The sequence below is a fragment of the Microtus ochrogaster genome, chromosome 8 (genome assembly GCF_000317375.1).
Source record: "Microtus ochrogaster isolate Prairie Vole_2 chromosome 8, MicOch1.0, whole genome shotgun sequence".
NCBI lineage: Eukaryota > Metazoa > Chordata > Mammalia > Rodentia > Cricetidae > Microtus > Microtus ochrogaster.
The window spans coordinates 2,574,033-2,594,566 of record NC_022015.1 but is presented as its reverse complement, the minus strand read 5'-3'; the positions used below and the strand labels follow the sequence as shown (position 1 = coordinate 2,594,566).

The following is a 20,534-nucleotide window of genomic DNA, read 5'->3' as shown; positions in this document are numbered from 1 at the left end:
GGGGGGGGGGGCAGGAAGACAGCTCTAGAACTTACAGTTTTCTTCTTCTCTGCTCTTGGTGGACGGCGCTTTTTTGGTTTGGGGCCATTTTCTGTTTCATCATCGTCAGATCCCTCTTCTCCCTTCTGAGGTCTTAAACAGTGAACACCAAGAGCTTGTTAGGAGGTTTGGACCTCCAGGACTGAGGTTACCTTGCCACCGAAGTAGAACCTTTCAATATGGATGCTGACCTCAGCTCCACTACAGCTCAAGGCACAGGGCACACAGTCTGCCGACCACTGGTGTGCATGGCACCTGCTACTAACTCGTCCCTGTGCAGCTCCCTCCATCACCTCCACTGCAACCTGTGCTCGGTGCAGTGAGTGAGAAATGCCCTGGGTTTGGGATCCACATCTTCCCTACTCTTCCTTCCCAGCTGCCACCAAGATCCTTACCACAGCTATACCTGTGACCATCTAATGGAGTCACAACTCTCTCTCAAGGATAACCGGCCAAGAGATACGGGCAGGCCTGGGTAAAAGAGCTGAAAGGAGATTCCTGGGCAGGAAAGCTTGGGGCACCCTGGATCTCAAGACAGATGGCAGCAGGCGGTGAAAAGACACTTTCCCAACCATTCACTCACAGCCCAGAGAGGAACGGGCCCAGTGATGCCAGGACTGCACTGGCATAGTCAGTACAGTTGCCACCCAGGCTGCTCACTTCACATCCGTGTCCAAAATACAAGAAAGGAAAACTGAGCATGGTGCTGCACACCCATAATCCCAGTACAGGGGCAGAGACAAGTAGATCTCTGGAAGTTCAAGGCCAACCTAGGTTACAGAGTGAATTCAAAGCCAGTTTGGGTACATGAGACCCTGCTTCAAGAAACAAAATGACAAGAAAGACAATGGTGACTGTCAGCTGTTTTCAGGGGACAAGTAGATATTCATGTAACTTAAGTCTGTGGGATATTGAAACAGGTTAAAGCAGGGAGTCGGTTTAGGAAGATGGAGATTTATATTACAGAAAAGAAAGGTCTCCTGACTTTCTAGACACTTAGAACATTAATGAAGACATTACCTTCTTCTCCTCTTCTTCTTCCTCTCTCCACCTTCCTCCTCGTCGCCTTCCTGTTCACTGCCACTGCCCTTCCTTCTCTTCTTCTTTTTGGATATAGGGAGGTCCTCATCAGTGTCGTCATTGACAAACTCATCAAATTCGCCTCCTTTCTTAGAACGCTATGATCCAAGGAGACCACAGTCAGCTACTTCTAGGTAGTGACAGCACTGCTAGGGTGCAGAGAACCATACAGCACCCTTGCAGGTCTCTGACAAGTGCAGGCCTTTACTAAGTCACACGGAAGACGGGCGTGGCTAGGCCCGAATTTCACGAGGAGTCCCACTATCTCAGATTTGGGAAATATCATCAACTACCCGAGGACTCAGCACAAGGCAAACACATCTTCAATCAGAAATGCATTTAACTCATTTAGCCCACAGAATGCAGAAAAGTATTGGTTGTTCACCCTCAAGATCACATGGCTGACTGGGAGCTGTGTGTCTCTGCAACCACCCAACATCATAACAGAACTTCATGCCAAATACCTCAACTTGGCAAAAGACCAAGATTCAAAGTACAGTTCTACCGAATACTCGTTTTTACACCATGTGAAGTCAAAGAAGTGTAAGGCAACCCATCATGAAAGCAGGACCACCTGGCTTGGTGAGGTCGGCAGCAGAATTGCAAAGCAGGTGTGTGTCAAGACCTGCGTTCACCCACAGCCCCACACACACCAAGAAGGCAGGGCCACTGCCCACACTGGACACTGCAATCCTGTGCTGGGAGAGGAAGTCAAGACTCAGGAACTAACAACAGCCAACTAACTATGCTCTTCATTTCAGAAAGCCCAAAGGCAGACTGGACGTCCAGTCTAGTCTTACCCGCCCTCCACCTCCGCCTCTTTTCTTCTCCTTTGTTGCTTCAGTCTCGCCAGTAAACATGAGGATATTTTTGGTCTTCTCCACATACTGGGCCCGCTGTTCCAAAAGTTTCTTTTGCTCTTCCTTTTCTCTGAGACGTTTCTCTTCCTAGAAGGGAGTATGGGGACTTATCAAAATGCTCTGAAAGTGACCAAACCACCAGAGAGAGTAGACAGAGGACTAGCTCCTAACAACGTGTGCACGCACCTGCTCTTTGAGAAGCTTCTGTCTTAAGAGCTCCTTCTCCTGCTCCTGCTTGGCCCGCAGCTCCCGTTCTTCCTCATCCTGCTTGCGTGCTCGGGCCACATGATACTGGGCCTGGCTCAGTAAGTCGGAGCACTGCCTAACATTTCAAATGCAGAGAAATAGCATGGCAGTTAGGACACCTGCTTACTTAAACCCATGCCCACGCTATCAACTGTGCTAAGTTCCCCAACTCAGGATTCCTGTCTTGATTCAATGACACAAGGTGTGTAAAGCAAACAAGTATTTCTCAGCTGGGGGTGGTGGCTCAGGCCTGTACTTCAGTCCCCGGAGGATCCTCAGTTCTAGCCTGGCTGCAGAGCAAGACTCTGCCTCAAAAGGACAACAGAAAGAAGAAAGAAAAAGGATTTGGCTACAACCTAAGTACTTACACTCCGTCAGTTTCCTCCAAGTCTGAAAGGTGCTGTGGGGAGGGACGCCTCAAGGAGAGGCAACAAGTGACCCCAGAAGGCCAGGAACCACCGTGTTATGGCAACACTCTCCTGAGTAATTGGTGTGGACCAAAACAACCACTTCCCACAAAGCCACTTGTGTGTAAACAGGCATTACCTGGCTTCAGAGGCAGCAAGAGCCAAATCGAATCTCATTTTATCTCCTACTTTACTCAAGTAACTGAAGTATCTAAAAGGAAAAGAGAAGATATTTCACTAATCCCATCATTAATACCCTCAAGGTTTAATAAGAAGTCCATCAAGAAAGGCAAAAAGATATTTAATACTATCAGTAAACAAACAGTAAGTTTACTAAGTATCAGCACCGTGGGTGGGGCTTAGGTCAGGACAGCGCTCATACTTCAGATGAGGTAAGAAACATTAACAGAGATGAACATAAGCACAGCTGATCAATCATAGATGTGGGGTTTTCATTTTAGCACACACTGAATTGCTAAGTCCTATAAGGCTAAACACATTTGAACTGCGCTGAATAAATCTGGTAAGCAGTAAGTGATAAGATCTTAATCCTAGCTTATGAAAACCAATATTCCATAGAGACACCAGCACAAGTGGAGACTAAATAGTTCACATGTGTAAAATGCTGGCTCGTACTGCTGAGAGGTTAATGGAAAATTTAGGGCAAGCCCGCAGCTAGCCAGTTAGGTCTAGGGATCAGGCTTCCAGAGCCAGCGCGCAGCACTCTGCTTGGAGTTGGGCGCCACCACATGGTAGCTGTGAGCTTTCCCTACACCTGTGCTAGACCCCCAATGCTTGCTCTCCACCAATGGTTATTTTTTGAGGGAAGTCAATTTTTTTTTGTGTCTTTTGAGATAGTTTCACTTAAAAGCCTTTCTTCTTCAGAACTCTTACCGGTGTGCAAGCTCCAGCTCTTTCACAGCATTAAGGACTTCCTTCAGATTACTTTTTTCATCTTTTAGGACAGAGGTAGCTAATCTTTGCAAGACCAAGGCCACATTAAACATCAGAACCGTATCACTGGGTGCCACATGTCTAGCCTGTAAGCAGAAAGCAAAGCAATAACTTCTTAGGACTGAACAGCACAACAGGCATGTTAACATGTAGGAAGCAGGCAGCAGGCAGGGGCGTGGGCGGGCAGAGTCCTGTCACCTTCAGCAGAGTTTGCTTGCACTCCTGTAACTTGCCGCACTTGAAGAGGGCCCGGGCCAGGTAGAGCACGACTTCAGTGTTCTGGTGCTTATAGAACTTCCTGAGGCAGTTCTCATACTACAGAATGGGAATGGTAGTTAGAGACAGCTGGGTACAAGTCTGTTTTCATGCTATGTCAGATTTCAAAGCAGTTTTAAGACTGAAATTACGTTATTTGCTTCCCTTGATCCACTTTAGCGGAATTTGAATTTTATCTGTATTCTGATAGTTCAGAAAATCCCTGAATTTACAAGCAGTTTTAAGACTGAAAAGATACTCCACTCTGGTTAATTTCAGAGAATAATCTGGACTTGACTACTGACATTTGCCAGTATACATTTTTACAACATAAAAATCTGATCACAGAAAAATTAGATTCACAAAAACCTGACCACAGAAAAACTAGATTCAAAGTAGTTTTTTCACTTGAAATTTGTACCAATGGAGAATGGAAGGGTAAAGAGACTAAGTCTGTCTGTCTGTCTGTCTGTCTCGCCTTCAGCACCCTTTCTTCTATCTTTAGGACACTATCTAGAATCCAGCTGCCCAGCACTATGACAAGTTATATCCTGGCTCCTGTGCATGACATCCTTTAACACCGTCCTTGAGATCTAGTGGCATGAGCAGAGGAAGTTATCTTGTTAACTTCAGTTCATTTGCTGCTCACACTAACAAATGAATATCTGAGTTAATTTCTTGTCGTTCTTTTACTCTAATATGTGTGGCATGTACCTCAAATGTATGACAGAGGTGGCTACAGAGGCCAGAAGAGGATGTCAGGTATTCTGACCTATCACTTGCTAATGCCTTACCTCCTTGAGCTGGGACTTCTCATGGAACCGAGAGCTTGCCACACACACTGCCCCAGTGACCCTCCTGTCTAGCTCTGACAGCAGTGAGATTACAAACAGGCATGGTCAGACTTTACATGGGTATCTGAACTTTTAGGTCCTCACGACTATGCAACATGCACTTGCACCGAGTCATCTCCCAAGCCCCCAGGGCTAATTTTTATTTAAACGTGACACTTTTTAACCACAAGCATACAACCTGTTATAGGCAACTGACAAAGTAATTTCCTGGGAAATGGTAAGACAGTTTTCCCAGGAATATCCCTGATGACTAAGTTGCATTTCTAGAAGGCAGTGTTGCTATTCTGCAGATTGGGATGGTTTATCACCCAGCACCCATAGTCACGTGGTTCATAACAGCTTCTAGCTCCAGCTCCAGGAGATCAATGCCTTTTCTCTGGCCTCTTCAGGCACAGACAGACAGACACGCACATGCCATACTTTCATACAACACACACACAAGTAAAAGTAAATCTTAAAAGGTAAATCATTTAAACTGGGTGGTTGTGGTGTGCAACTTTAATCCCAGTACTCTCAGGCAGAGGCAAGTGGATCTGAGTTCAAGGACAGTCTGGTCTACAAAGTGATCCAGGACAGCCAAGGATGCACAGAGAAACCATATCTCAAAAAACAAACCAAACCAACCAACCAAACAAAAAAAGATAAACCATTTAAATTGAGGGCAGTTGTATGAGGCTATAATCCCACGTACTTGGGAGGCTGAAGTGGGAGGACTCTTAAATAAAGGCATTTAAAAGATCAGCTAGGACAATACAGAGAGACTGTTAACAATAAAACAACAAACAAAACAAAACAAACCATTAACAATAAAATCACTTAATATTTCTGAAACTGGACTCACTTCAGGAACTGAAAGAATAAACACTAAACCCTGCTGTTTAGTGGACACTTGTTCTTCATGTTAGTGCCTTGTTATTTTCATATTAGATCCTCACAAAATCCTGAGGTTAAAAGACCCCCACACTTTACAGAGAGGGAAACGGTCAAAGAGGACACTTTCTGGTGTGCACTCCTGGCACTGGGACTCACATCTCCCCGGTTTGGTCATTACATGGTTACAAACTCTGAACAGACAGTATCAGAGGAGATCTCAGAAGTCCATGACTGGCCCGAATGACATGCAAACATCTGGAGAGGCAAAGACTTTACCATCTGAACGGCGCTGATGTACTGCTTCTGCTCCACGTAGATGTGTGCTAAGTTCAGCCACACATCACTGATATCTGCTGTTGCTTCTCTCACTTGGGCAAACACATCACGAGCTTCACGGAAGTATCCCTTGTGAGCCAAGACTGCTCCTAAAAGTTACACAAAGGCTGACATTGAGAAGGTCCTAACCTCTGCCAAAACAACTGAAAGTCCAATAGTAAAACAGCACTAATTTCACCAATCACTATGAATCAAGGCTTCTAGTTACCTATGCCATTGGCAGCATACAGGTTCTTGGCATCATTTCTGAGGACTTGTTTGTAGATGGCCAGGGCACGGTCTTGATGACGCTTTTCCTATAAGAAAGAAGAATTACTGGAAAATTCAACAAGGACACAGATAGCAATCTTGCTGAAGGAGACAAAGGGGATTACCTTTTCTCGGTCTCGGGTTGGCTGGTGCAAAGTCTGGAGCCACACATTGCCAAGAGCCAGCATAGAGTAAGTGTCACTCTGTGTGGCTGGCTGCTTTAATATCCTCTCAAACTTCTTCTGGCCTGGGCCCCACTCTTGTTTTGCCAGATGAAGGTTACCAATCAAAGACCAGGCATCCGGGTGATCCTATGTAAACATAAAGAAGTAAACTTTCCATCTGAGATCTGAGGAATAAGTCATCTTACAATAGCTAATAGTTAGGCCAGCCTGGTCTACAAAGGGAGTTCCAGGACAGGCTCCAAAGCTACAGAGAAACCCTGTCTCGAAAAACCAAAAAAAAAAAAAAAAACCCAATAGCTAATAGTTAAAGACGTTTACAGCTACACTACAATGGTGGTTTTCACTGTGAATTCAGACCGATTAGTGAGTTTCAAGATCAATTTAGTGTCCTATAAGCATACAAAGCACAACAGAATGGAAAGAAGTAAAAACAACAGTGGATTGCCAGGCCATAGGAGCAGATAACAACTTGTAAACCTGTCTTTCAGGCTCCAGGCTGCAGTATGCAGTCTCCTCTTCCTGGGAGCCACAATCAGAACTGAAATCACCTACGGAATGCTAAGACACTGACTCTGGAAACATTCTCGGCAGGCTACTGGGCTAAGTGTAGGTGAAAGGCCAGGACACACACCAGGAAGGGAAAAATAGGAAGGAAATAGTTCTATATATTAAAAAAAAAGGGGTGCTGATTATAACATGATTAATTATACAAACTATTATACTCTTTTTTAAAAAAAATATTTATTTATTAATTTTGTATACAGTGTTAGTTTCCATGTCTGCCTACATTCCAGAAGAAGGCATCAGACCTCATTACAGATGGGTGTGAGCCACCATGTGGTTGCTAGGAATTGAACTCAGGACCTCTGGAAGAACAGTCAGTGTTCTTAACCTCTGAGCCATCTCTCCAGCCCTATGATACTCTTTAAAGTCTTTAATAAGTGAAACAAAACCAAAACAAGCCATTAAACACAGATGCCATGGACTAGAAACATCACAGCTATTACACAAACAGACTGATTTTGCAGGTAAAAAGTGAACACCACCAACCTGATTGATCTGAAGGGCTTCCTTAAACCAATCTGAAGCTTCATAGAAGTTTCCTTTATCTCTGGCCATGGCTCCTAGACGCAGATAGCCTGAAAGTGCACATTTAATTCATCTTCACTATCTCAGGTCTAAAAGGGTCCTAACACCAAAGTCTTCCTTTTGGAACAGTCATGCTTTGTGACTGCTTTCAGACAGAGGAGAGAAAAGCCTCATATATGAAGACACATGACACCTCACTGTAGCTAGGCAAAAGAGAAACTGCACCACTAGATCAATCTTTCTTTTTTCCTTTTTCTCTTTCGAGACAGGGTCCTACTATGTACCTCTGGATGGTCCTCTGGAGTGCTGGGAGTAAAGATGTGTGCACCACACCTGGCCAGGGTCACTGTGCACACAAACACTGATGGCCTGTCAAGCTGCTCTCTGAAGCGGCTGCTTGGTTACCACCAGTATGGGCATCAAGTAGTGGATGATCCACACCTTGCGCTGGGTGGAGCAGAGCAGCCTAAGGTTTCACCACAACACCCAGAATGGTGCACAATTTCAACTCAGGAGTTATTTATGGAATTTTTCATATAGTATTTTGAGAGCAGACTTGAGTGTAGGCAAAATGAAACTACAGAGAGTGGAACCTTGGAAAAGAAAGACTTGCTACAAAGCATATATAGGTTAACTTAAAATGTCAATAATTTACAGTGCCCGCTGTAAAAACTCAAATTAGTACATTTTAGTAATAACTATTTCAAGAAAAAAACTACTGTCTTACTATCACACAATGTAAAAATGTTGGTGCAAAGTTAAAGAAGGTAACTTACAAACTATGCCTGTTATAAAACATGCCGGGGGCTGCAGCTGGCTCACCGGGCAGAGGCACAACCTGCCACTCAACACAGCTCAAGAGGCTGTTGCTGATCCTTTTATTTTCCAGTAAATGAAACTGCACCTTGTTTTATTCCACTTTTTGAGACAAGGCCTCATACACGGCCACAATGGGTCTCAAACCTGCTAGGTAGGGGAGCTGGCCTTAAATCTCTGATGCTCCTGCCTCTGCCTCCTGAGTACCAGTACTACAGATGAGAACTACCCCTCAGGCTGCATCTTTTTTTAAGGAGACAAATTTGCCTTAGAGAAAAAAAGAGTATTAGACCTCTTAAAAAAAAGTTATTGATTTTAACAAAGACTTTCTTTTCTAAATAAGTTTTCTGTTACTAAGAGAATTTAGGAATTTTATCACACAAAAGAAGCTTAAAATTCTTACAGTCAACGTAGTTAGGGTGCTCGCGTAAAATGTTTTTGTACAGTTTCTCTGCTTCGTGGAATTCACACATGGCCTCGTAGAGCCTGGCTAAATTGTAGGATGTGGTAACGGAGATGGCGTTGTAATAGTGTTCATCATGCTCGGCCTCTGCCTTTGCACGGTCCAGTGACGCCAGGAAGTATTTCTGTGAGGTAGAAATGCGTTGTTATTGGATCCGGCTGAGCAATATCCAGTGCCTGCAGCCTGGTCAAGCATAGAGAAAAAGGAACGTTTCTGTTTTCCCACCTTTGCTTCTCCGAGGTTCCCAAGTCTAAAATGGAGGGCCCCAACATTATTCAGGATCTCAGGGGGGACATCGGCCTGCACCTTCTCCTGCAGGATGCGGGTGGCTGTTCCATAGGCTGAGAGGGCACCCTGCATTTTTACAGAGGACAGAATAAGGTTTACTCACAGAACAAAGAGAAACACATCATTTAGGATATGAAAAGTCGATGTCAATACCTGTATATCTGTCTGTTCTAAGATCTGAGCCAATTCAATCCAAGCTTCCACATCATCAGGATACTGTTCTGTGACCTTCTTCAAATGGCCCTAGGATAAATGAGATCATTAAAATGATGCTGTCAAAGTTTAAAACCAAGCAAACAAACCCTGGCTACTACAATCTGCTCATACTCCTGAGGCTCAGGGCAGCTAAGGTTTACAGCATACCTTGGCTATGTCTCGTTTCTCCTGATCTTCTGAAGCAGCATAGAGAGAGCCAAGAATTTTCATGGTTTCGTAATTGTTGGGGTAAGCTTTCAAAACTTTCTCAAAGCACTGAGATGCATTCTCTTTGTCACCTCGATAAATATACATTTGTCCCAAACCAAAAAATGGTAGTACAAAGGAGGATGACGCAAACTGAGTGGCTTGATAGTAGTACTGAAAGGCTTGGTCATAGTCTTCCTGATAAATGAGAATAAAACAAGACAAGTAACAGGTACAAAAGTGGTCAGAAAACTGAAATCCTGTAATTAAAAGGACTAAATATTTCGAAAGGGACTAATGGTCTTACCTGAACATGGAATGATCGAGCCAGCTGGTAGCAGCTTTCTGCCTGCATAGCCTCTACCTCTGTGTTGTGAAATGCATGGAGAGCCAGGTGCTGCACTTTACTATAATCCTGAAGTTGATGGCCAGAAAAATCAATTGAGTGATGTCAGAAGATTGCTTGAATAGTAGTTTATTTTAACTGGTAACATTTCATTAGCCATAAGGTATATTTTCATCTTCTCCCTAAATAGTTAAACTTTAACACTGTAACAATTATAACCTAATACTTAATGAATAATCATTATGCTTCCATAACTGCAAGAAGTAAAGCATCGGGGGCTGGAGAGATGGCTCAGAGGTTAAGAGCATTGCCTGCTCTTCCAAAGGTCCTGAGTTCAATTCCCAGCAACCACATGGTGGCTCACAACCATCTGTGATGGGGTCTGGTGCCCTCTTCTGGCCTGTGGTCATACACACAGACAGAATATTGTATACATAATAAATAAATAAATATTTAAAAAAAAATAAAAAAAAAAAAGAAGTAAAGCATCAGACAGGATTGATGCAGTATTAAGTCTGAGTTATGAGGTCACCCTCAATTTACTCATCAAGAAAACAGACACAGGATAGAGACACCTCACATGGTAAGAGTTATGCAGTCATGGGGACATGAGTGCAGGTCCATCTCAAAAAATGAGGTGCGGGGGGCTAAAGAAATGACTCAGTGGGGCTGGAGGGATGGCTCAGTAGTTAAAGAGCACTGAGTTCAATTCCCAGCAAACATGGTGGCTCACAACCATCCATAATGAGATCTGGTGCCCTCTTCTGGCCTGCAGGCATACCTGCAGGCAGATCACTATATACATAATAGATCTTAAAAAAAAAAGAAAAAGAAAAAGAAAAAGAAAAAGAAAAAGAAATGACTCAGCAATCAAGGGAACTTGCTGCTCTTGCAGAGGACCCATGTTAGGTTTCCAGCCCCACATGGTGGCTTACAACCTTCTCTAACTCCAGTTACAGGGGATCCAATGCCCTCTTTTAATCTCCTTGGGCACCAGGAACCATGTGGTGCACATACATACACGCAGGCAAAACATTCATAAACACAAAAGATAAAAATAAATAAAATCTGCAAAAAACAAAAAAGGTGAAGGGTTATAGAGGAAGATATCTGACACCAAACTCTTGACTCCACACAACTGTAACTGTGTTCATGTGCACACACATACACAAGGAAGGGAGGAAGGGAGAGAGGGGGGAGGACAGATCAGACTACTTACCTCCTAGGGTAGATGTGACCATTACAGAATTAAGTACTGGGAATGCACTTTTAACAATGCTTGGGATTTAGTAAGCACTGAGTACGTGAGTAACCACAGGAACAGTACAGTAGCTCATATTAATAAAGTTGATATATTTTGTCAACTTTTACCTACATTGTTATACAAGTATTTTAAAGTTCATAGTACAGTTTAGTCCCTGATTCCAACAAGGCAGGTTAAACTTCCCTGTTCATTGTGTAAAGATTTTGTCATCGGTGAGTGAGAGAGACATTTTCTTCAGCAGTATTCCTTTGGTAAGCTGCCCATAAGCTTGTAAACAACCCCTCACCCAAGTTGCTACGAGCAATACTAATTAGACTCATGGGTCACCAAATATAAGACAAAAAATCAGAGGGACTAATTGGAAAGAGGAAGAGATCAGCAGGAGGGGGATGAGAGGGAAATGGAGGTATATGATCAAGGCATATTATATACATATATGAAAATGTCAAGTGAAACCCATCATGTATGATTAATATAAGCTAATAAAAACTTTAAAAATGAAAAACTTTTAGCAGTAGTATCTTGGATTTGGTATGCTAAGAAATCTAAAATACTGCTACTTCCACAAAATTGTTGGAATTAATAGGCGGGATTAACAGGTAAAAATAAAGAGACTCTGGTGCGCATACAACAACTATAGCCAAATTCTATGAAGCAAGCGCGCCCCTAACTGGGCCTAACACAGCACTTGCTGTAGTCTACATGCTATGTCCTGACTTCTCCAAAGGTTAAGGCTCTTCCACCTCTGCCTTTCCTCTTTCAACTACCCACACCCAGTCTAACACAAGAGCTTCTGCACTGTGGTGAAATCCCCCCTTTGCCACTTGATCACATCCTTATTTCTCAATGAGCAGAGGCCTTTATGTTCACATTTACATGAGCTTACATGCCTGTTTCTTTGACTGCAGAAAGCAGTCTTACTTATCTTACATCTGATCACAGGTTGCACACAGTGCAAAGTGCCAATACATAATTAAGTCAGAGAATGAATAAATGTGTGCTCATCCCTGGCAACTATACAAACTCTAATTTGGAAATAAAACACCAAAATGACATTTTCAAATTTCTTCCCAAGTAAAACAAAACTCATGTACTCCCTATACTCAAAAAATCAGATTTAAAAATCAAATAAGTGATTTTTTTACCTTCTTGAAGAAAAAGTGGTTTGCCAAGTGGTTCAGTACCATAGGGTTGCTAGGGTCGATAGTATAGGCTCTGGAAAGAAGCTGCACACCATTTTTGATAGAATCAGCCTAAAAGAAAACAGTGTGAGAATGGAGTGAAAGCATCTCGTAACGAGCCCTATCCAGCTTGCTCTAGCTTCTAGAAACAGGTCCCACGCCCACAGTTCAACACCACAGGACAATTTGCTATTCTTCATCAAGGATGTAAAGTTCCAAATAAGGAAGTCCCAAATGGTTACAATTTAGTTTTTCTTAACAATGTATGTTTGGTGCCAAGCTTAACTTATGCTCACTATGAGGCAAAGAACGGAAAACATATTTTAAAGACATTAATTTTAATTGGTATGTATGAGCATTTTGCCTGCATATGTGAATAACTTGTGTCTACAGTGACTGTGGAGGTTGGATGAAGGAATCAGATTTTCTGGAGCTGTAGTTAGACAGTTGTGAGCTACAATAAGGGTGCTGGGAACTAAACTCAGGTCTTCTGCAGGAACAGCATGTGTTCTTAACTGCTGAGCTATCTCTCCAGCCCCCTTTTATGATATTTTAACGTTCATTTGTGATGAAATCCTCATTTGAATCTCAGTATTTGATTTTGTGTGTGAGCATGGGGGTGTGTGCGCCACTTCTCTTTCTTATGCAGTTCTTGCTTAAGGTTGTCTGAGTACTAGTCCAGCCCCGTAGTCTTCTTTATATGGCGCCATTTTACCTTGCTAAAAGAGCACAGCTTCCTTCCTTTATGACACAGGGTCTCACCATTTATCTCTGGCTGGCCTGGAACCTTCTCTGTATACCAAAATGGCCCGAGACTCATAGGTCTGCCTACCTCTGTGTCCTGAGTGCTAGGATTGAAAGTATGACTCACCATGTCTGGTCTCAGAACAGGTTTTGTAGTCTGTGAGACCTTTTGTTTTTGGAAGAAAAGCTCCTTTCCCCTTTTACAATCCCAGGAGATAAATCATAATTGAGCTAAACTAGTCAAGATAGTCTATTCTCTTTCTCTAGAGACTAGCTAAGGCAGAAATTCTTACCAGGAACAGTGTCTGTTTTTGCCATCACTACCGTGGAGACGGTACTGACATTTAGCGGGTAAAGGAGCAGAGGTTGGTAAACATTCCACAACAGAGGGGAAGCTTACTCACATAAAGAATCCTGCAGCTCAACTGTCAACAGTGAAACACCGAGAAACACTGGCAACCACTTGGACAATCAAATAAAGAGGTGGGACAGGAACCACCCTCATATATCAGTCAGAACTTCTGAGAGAAAGCTTAGAGGAAAGCCTCTAGCTTCCTTCCCTCCTGCGAGACTGAAGGAATAACCTGGGGCTGCAACAACCATCGTAGAACAATTAAGTGACAGGCACAGGGAAAAGTACACATTAAGGCGGGGCTGACATAAAGTTATTAAAAATCTGGTCATAGCCAGAACCTGGAAACAACCGAAATGCCCCTTGACCAAAGAATGGATAAGGAAAATGTGGTACATTTACAAAATGAATTACTTCACAGCAGTAAAAAATAACATCTTAAATTTTGCAGGAAAATGGATGGAGCTAGAAAACATCATTTTGAGTGTGGCAACCCAGACACAGAAAGACAATTATCACATGTACTCACTCATAGGTGCTTTTTAAACATAAAGCAAAGAAAACCAGCCTACAATCCACAATCCCAGAGAACTTAGACAACAATGAGGACACTAAGAGAGACATACATAGATCTAATCTACAGGAAAGTAGAAAAAGACAAGATCTCTTGAGTGTTTTGGGAGCATGGGGACTTTGGGGGGTGGGGGGTGGGGGTCGAAGGGAAGGAGAGAGGCAGAAAGGGGAGCAGAGAAAAATGTAGAGCTCAATAAAAATAAAAAAAAATCTCTGAGTCTGACGACATTGTGATATCAAATTTGAGACCTTAGACACTAGTTTAGTAAAATATAAAAATGTTAATGTTTAAGTTGAGTGCAGGTTTCTTACTTTGTCAGATGCATTCCAGACTGATTTATGGGCCTGCAATCGTTCATCTGAAATTCTAAACTTCAAAGATCTAAATCTATTTTTGAGGGGTGTAGTTGTGTGTGTGTCACATGTACACGTGTGCTGGTCATATAGCAAAATCATGTGGTAGAGACACCTTATTTAAGCTGTGAGGCTATCTTCATATGGCTATGCTTACTTTGTAGAAATGTGCTTACTTTGGGGATGGTGCCTGCAGCAAGGCACATTTCCTTATCTATCACCTGAAATCTTGATTTCGAAAGCATAGCTTATTCTAGCAGTCCTAGATAAAGGACAGTAGGCCCAACAAACCCGGAGCTAGAGACTATCTTCCCTCCCATACCTCTTTATTGTTGAGTTCTAGAACAGCCAGTCCAACCAGTGCTCCCACACACTTAGAGTTGAGTTCCAGCGCTCTGCTGAATGCTAGTCGAGCTTTCTCCAGTTTGTTAAGTTTGACAAAGCAATGGCCCATTCCTAAACGAACTTCAGCTAAAAAATAAGTAAAATCAAGTCATTTGTCTTGTCAACCTAGAACACTTTAAAGCTCTATTTCCAGTATCTGGATTCCTTCTTAAGAACTGTTTGCCTACCGCACATTTGATTTCACGAGTAGTTAGACCACACCATTCTAATCCTTCTCTCCTCTTACGGGAACCACTCTTACTATACAGCAGAATAATTGTAATACTGGCATTCTTCCTATCATGTAGCATCCACTGCAGTAAACCAACACCACCAGCTCCACTTCTATTTAAAAATTATTATGTATACGTATGTGCACACATACACAGTGAACACACATATACACTGGTGCATTCATGAATAACCCCAGTATTTAAATAGAGAATAAAAAACCCATCAAGCTGTGTTGAGTACATACAGCTGCCGTCATTCACTTCTGAGCTATGCTGATACATCTACCTTATTTCAAGATCATAACGGAGCACACATATGTCTCTCCCTAAGGCAACACTACACGGGGCATGGGATCCAGTCTCATCTGTTTGAAGTGATAGTACGGCCTGTCATTTTTCCTGCATTATAATATTTTTCCTTTCTAGACCATTCTCAGCCATATTCAAACATTCTACCATCTTACAGAAATATTTCTTGCTTTCATTCCAGCTAACTCCTGTTCTTCCTAATAACAGACTCATCAACTGATGAAACACTTGCTGCCTCCAGTTCTTTTCTGACATTTCCTCTGGCATCCACTCTAGTGAGGTGCATGCCTACCATTCCAGTAAAACTTTTGATCAAGATCACTAGTGATTTGTACTCTGCTAAATCCACCATCAATTCCGCCTGTTTCAGTGGCCTAACCATAGAATGCAACACAGTCCATCACCTTCCCCTTGGGAAATGTTTCACATTCAAGGACATTACTGAGTTGTTTCTTGTCTCTGGCCACTCCTCAGTCTGCTTTTCTGAGTCTTCCACTTCCCTAACATCTATACTTCAGAGCAGCTGTTCTCAACTCTTTTGGGAGTCAAAGGACCCTTTCACAGGGGCCGCCATGGTCAGCAGACAGCACAGACATTTACATTATATAACTCATAACAGTAGCAAAATCCCAGCTATGAAGTAGCAAAGAAAATAATTTTATGGTTGGGGTCACCACAACATGAGGAACTGTATTAAAGGGTCGCAGCATTAGGAAGTGAGAACCACTGCTTCAGTGTGCCAGGGCCCTCTTTCCTGTCTACACTTACTCCCCTTGTGTCTTCATGCACTCTCCAGGCTTTTGCACCATCAACACATTGGTGACTTCCAAGTCAATCTGTTCAGTACAGACTTTTTTCATGAATTATGAGACAAAAGTCTGTCTTCTTGTGACTCAGATATTTCAACCTTTCAAGTCTAAAACTAGTTTCTCTTGGACTGTTTGCCAAATGTACTAAAATGTAACTCTACTCTTAAAACTGATTCTTGTTTTTTGCTTCAATCAGCTCTTCTTTCTTTTTTTTATGATTTTTTTTAAAAAAGGATTTATTTATTAATTATGTATACAGGGTTTCTTCTTGCATGTATCCCTGCAGGTCAGAAGAGGGCACCAGATCTCATTACAGATGGTTGTGAGCCATCATGTGATTGTTGGGAATTGAACTCAGAACCTCTGGAAAAGCAGTCAGTGTTCTTAACCTCTGAGCCATCTCTCCAGCCCAGCTCTCTTTTCAAAATACTAGAATGTAACCACATGTACCACCCACCGTTACCACCCCAGCTGTGAGCTTTAATAGTCTGTAACGTGCACAACTGTGCACAGGAGCCTTCTCCCAAGTCCACAATACCTCTGGTCCTTGCCTAGCCACCCCACATCCTGCTCGAGTCTGCATCTAGTTCAACAATACTCTTAAACATAAGTCAGATCACACCATTCTTCTGCCCACAGCCCTCCAAGGCTTCTCATCTCTGTCAAAAGTTTGAAGTCTCCTGTATAATCTTAGATGATCAACATGAAAAGCATTGGGCAGCAAATGTGAGCTCATTTCTTACTACTTTCCATCCATCTCCACTCTGGATACACTGGCATCCACAGTATTTCTCACAACCTGCTCTTCTCTTTCCGGGATAATACTCTCCCATCTATCTGTATTGTCTCATAGCCTTATTTTGTTTCCAGTTCTCAAGTCTCACCAATACCTTTCACAGTATCTATGTTCCTCATTTAATTCACTGGAATGTAAATTAAATGAGAGGGCAGGAACTTTTGTCTTTGGGTTTACTGTTGCATTTTCTGTATAGAACAGTTCCTGGCACATAGCTTATATACAACAAAACTATACTAAATGGAAAATATTTGGGAAGAAAGTAGCACAGGTCAAAAATATGATACAATCTGCCATACAGGTTTTTTTTGGTTGGTTGTTTTGATTTTGAGACAGTTTTTCTCTGTGTAACAGCTGTAGCTGTCCTGGAACTCACTTTATAGACCAGGCTGGCCTCAAACTCCAGAGATCTGTTTCCTCTGCCTCTTTAGTGCTGGGATTAAAGGCGTGCATCACCACTGCCCAGCCAGGTTTTAAATCAAATAAAACATCAAGAAAAGAAAGAATCTTGTTTGTTGGGGGTGGGGCATAAGGCTGATACTGGGTGTCTTCCTCGACCCTTCTCTGTTTGTCTATGCAGTCTCTCTCCAATTCTGGTGAGTGTAGCTGGCTTGTGCCGGCATGCCATTTCTGCCCTGAGTGTTGGGATTACAGATGGCTACCACACCTGCCTGGCTTTTCCATGGAAGCAGGAGATACAAATTTCAGGCCTTACTCTTAGGTAACAAGTACTTTTTTCACTGAGCCATTTCCCCAACCCCAGAACAAATAACCTTGATTCTGTCACTACATTACTCGTAAAATATTTTTTTATATTAATTTTCAACATTTTAAGTTGGATCACTAACAGCTTAGAATTAAAATTTCCCCTTACCTGGACATCCTGGGTTAGTACGCAATGCTTTTTTATAGTAAGCAAGAGCTCCTCTATAATCCTTCTTGTTAAATGAAATGCAAGCTTTCCCTGTGGTGATTTAAACAAACAAAAAAAACCCACTATCAATTAATGAACACAAATCTGTTTTACACCTATTTATATCTCAGTAAGAAATACTTGAAAGTAGTGAACTAACATATTAAAATGTGTTTTCCATAGGTTGTGCATTAATTTAGTTCTAAAACTCTTTATGTAAAATAACAACATAAATAGCTAGCTTGTAGTTACCTATGAAAAGGTTATTTGTTGACTCTCTGGAAACAAACAATAACTTAGTCTACTTTGCTTTTGATTGCTGTGATAAACACCAGGACCAAAACAAGTGGGAGAGGAAAGAGCTTATTTTAGCTTATAGTTTAGTCTATCATGAAGGGAAGTTAGGGCAGGAACTCCAAGTGATGTGGGAGTCCCCTCTGTGTGCTGTGATTACCATTAATGAATAAAGAAACTGCTTTGGACCTAGAGCAGGGCAGAACTCAGGTAGGAAGGGAAAGCTAGGCTGAATGCTGGGAGATAGAAGGGCGGAGTCAGGGAGAAGTCATGGAGCCACTGCCAGAGTCAGACATGCCGAAACTTTAGCCAATAAGTCACTGTCACGTGGCAATATACAGATTAATAAAAATGGGTTAAATTAATATAAGAATTATCCAATAAGAAGGTAGAGCTAATGGGCCAAGCAGTGATTTAATACAGTTTCTGTGTGATTATTTTGAGTCTAAGCTAGCTGGGTGGCTGGAAACTAACAAGCAGCCCTTCTTGCAACATCCAAGGAGAAGTCTGGAGGCAGAAACTAAAGCACAGGCCATGGAGGAATGCAGCTTATTGGCTTGTTTTTCCCAACTTGCTCAGCCAGCTTTCTTTTTACCACGCAAAACTACCCACCCAGGGGTGGCACGGCTCCTCTGTCAATTACCAATCAAGAAAATGCCCTACAGACATGCCTACAGGCAATCTGATAGAGGTTCCTTTTCCCATTTGACTCTATCTTGTGTCAAATTGATAAAACACTAACTAGGACTCTATATAGACATAGTCACACACACTAACTTATTATATTCACATAATGTATATGTATATATGTAACATATATATTACAATATATAAAAACACATACATATTTTATAACATATAATTTATAAACAAAAGCTCTGACAAATTCTGACCAACTAGATTCCTACTATATATCTATAACATACATTATTATTTAATATATATAAAACACACACACACACACACACACACACAAACACACAAGCTAACAAACTAGAGATTCCTCAGGTCCCTGCTGAAGAGCACTCACCAAGAAGGGCTGGAATATTGTTTGGAGACTGGTTAAGTACGAAATGAAACTGTGCATCAGCTTGATCCATTTTGTCACCTTCGAGGAGACAGAAGCAGGCTCTTCCCAACAAATGGTTCTGTAATATATAGACTTTACTAAGACCAGAAACATTTACCAAATGCCAAGCAAGCACAGAGGGCAGAAGCACAGCATTCCTCTCTTAGTGGCCAGCATAACTACCATGAAGACAAATGAGAAGTTTACCCTGAGATGCAAATCTGTGCTGGTAACAATGACAAAACAAAGGTCACAATTCTTAAAATCTGCTTGAAACTCACCTAAGAACACTGGGATTATGGATTCAACATGTACATATATACTAAATCTGTCCAGATTTAACAGTATAAGGACTAATACAATTCTGATTTTAATAAAACCTTCATGACTATATCAAGTTATTTTAGTAAAAATTCTTTTTACAAAGAATTTGCTACACACATATTTTGCTTTCATGTGGTATTTTGGGCTCTCATAAATTCAGACAAATTTGACTTACCTGATCATACATAATAATTTTATCAGCCATTGTATACAACAAGGTTGCCTGTGTAATAAGGTCCTTCTTATTGTCTTTGTTCTTTTCTTTCCGAGCTTGTTGCACATAGTAGGCTGCCAATGTATCCAAGCAAGTCATCTGGTCTTTCTCATGGTCTCGATAGTCCAAGTTGCCATCTATCCGTGCTGCTTCCAGCAACTTTACGAACTCTTCCGTTTTCCCTTGCTTGTAGTACTCCAGCTAAAGGCAACGGATGAAATTAATATCATTAAATATGTGTCCACATACAAAAACTACACAAATATTTACAGAACCTTTATTTGTAATAGCAAAATTTGGAAGCCAACTATTGATTAACAAGTCAATAAACCAGCTGTTGTATATCTCTGTGATGAAAAGGAGTTAAGCCACTAACAGCTACCACAACATAGATAAATCTCAGAATAATTGTGCTCAAAGAAGCCTGTCCACCAAAGGAATATGTACTGTGCGATTCCACTTCCTTAAGACTCTAAAAAATACTTAGCAACAAACATGCAACTAGTGGGACTGGAGACGGCTTAGGGGTTTAAGAGCCTGGCTGCTCTTCCAGAGGTCCTGAGTGGAGGCTGGAAATAGAAGGGTTGGGGAAGAACAGTGGAAAGAACTCTGGGGCGATGGTCACATTCACTGCCGTCACAGGTCCATTCAGACTTAATACTAAATGGTACAGTTCACACATAGTTTATCACAGGCCAACTAGACTTCAATAATGCTATTAAAACTGAAACCACAAAAGATATTTCTGCTTCTCATCTAGTAACAGTTTAACCCCAGCACTGAGGAAACAGAGACAGGTGGGTCCTGGAGCTTTTTGGCTAGTCACTCCAACTGAAATGGGGAGTTCCACGGTTAGTGAGATCTATCTCAAAAACAATGTGGACGATGGTGGCGCACGCCTTTAATCCCAGCACTCGGGAGGCAGAGGCAGGCAGATCTCTGTGAGTTCGAGACCAGCCTGGTCTATAGCGCTAGTTCC

General features: G+C 42.0%; 1 protein-coding gene across 1 annotated transcript in view; it reads right to left on the bottom strand.

Annotated features, from left to right (window-relative positions):
• Ctr9 (CTR9 homolog, Paf1/RNA polymerase II complex component) overlaps positions 1–20,534 on the bottom strand; it is a 27,509-nt gene that overhangs the window by 2,157 nt on the left and 4,818 nt on the right. The window contains exons 3-23 of the mRNA XM_005351001.2: positions 19,517–19,756; positions 18,979–19,096; positions 17,616–17,705; positions 14,533–14,681; positions 12,152–12,259; positions 9,704–9,811; positions 9,358–9,594; positions 9,148–9,237; positions 8,932–9,060; positions 8,647–8,830; positions 7,389–7,477; positions 6,279–6,464; positions 6,113–6,200; positions 5,845–5,993; positions 3,785–3,901; positions 3,527–3,672; positions 2,772–2,843; positions 2,166–2,301; positions 1,920–2,066; positions 1,060–1,217; positions 36–132 (exon numbers count right to left, since the gene is read on the bottom strand). Coding sequence (XP_005351058.1) covers positions 36–132; positions 1,060–1,217; positions 1,920–2,066; positions 2,166–2,301; positions 2,772–2,843; positions 3,527–3,672; positions 3,785–3,901; positions 5,845–5,993; positions 6,113–6,200; positions 6,279–6,464; positions 7,389–7,477; positions 8,647–8,830; positions 8,932–9,060; positions 9,148–9,237; positions 9,358–9,594; positions 9,704–9,811; positions 12,152–12,259; positions 14,533–14,681; positions 17,616–17,705; positions 18,979–19,096; positions 19,517–19,756 — 2,838 coding nt within the window. The remainder of the gene's footprint in view (positions 1–35; positions 133–1,059; positions 1,218–1,919; positions 2,067–2,165; positions 2,302–2,771; positions 2,844–3,526; positions 3,673–3,784; positions 3,902–5,844; positions 5,994–6,112; positions 6,201–6,278; positions 6,465–7,388; positions 7,478–8,646; positions 8,831–8,931; positions 9,061–9,147; positions 9,238–9,357; positions 9,595–9,703; positions 9,812–12,151; positions 12,260–14,532; positions 14,682–17,615; positions 17,706–18,978; positions 19,097–19,516; positions 19,757–20,534) is intronic.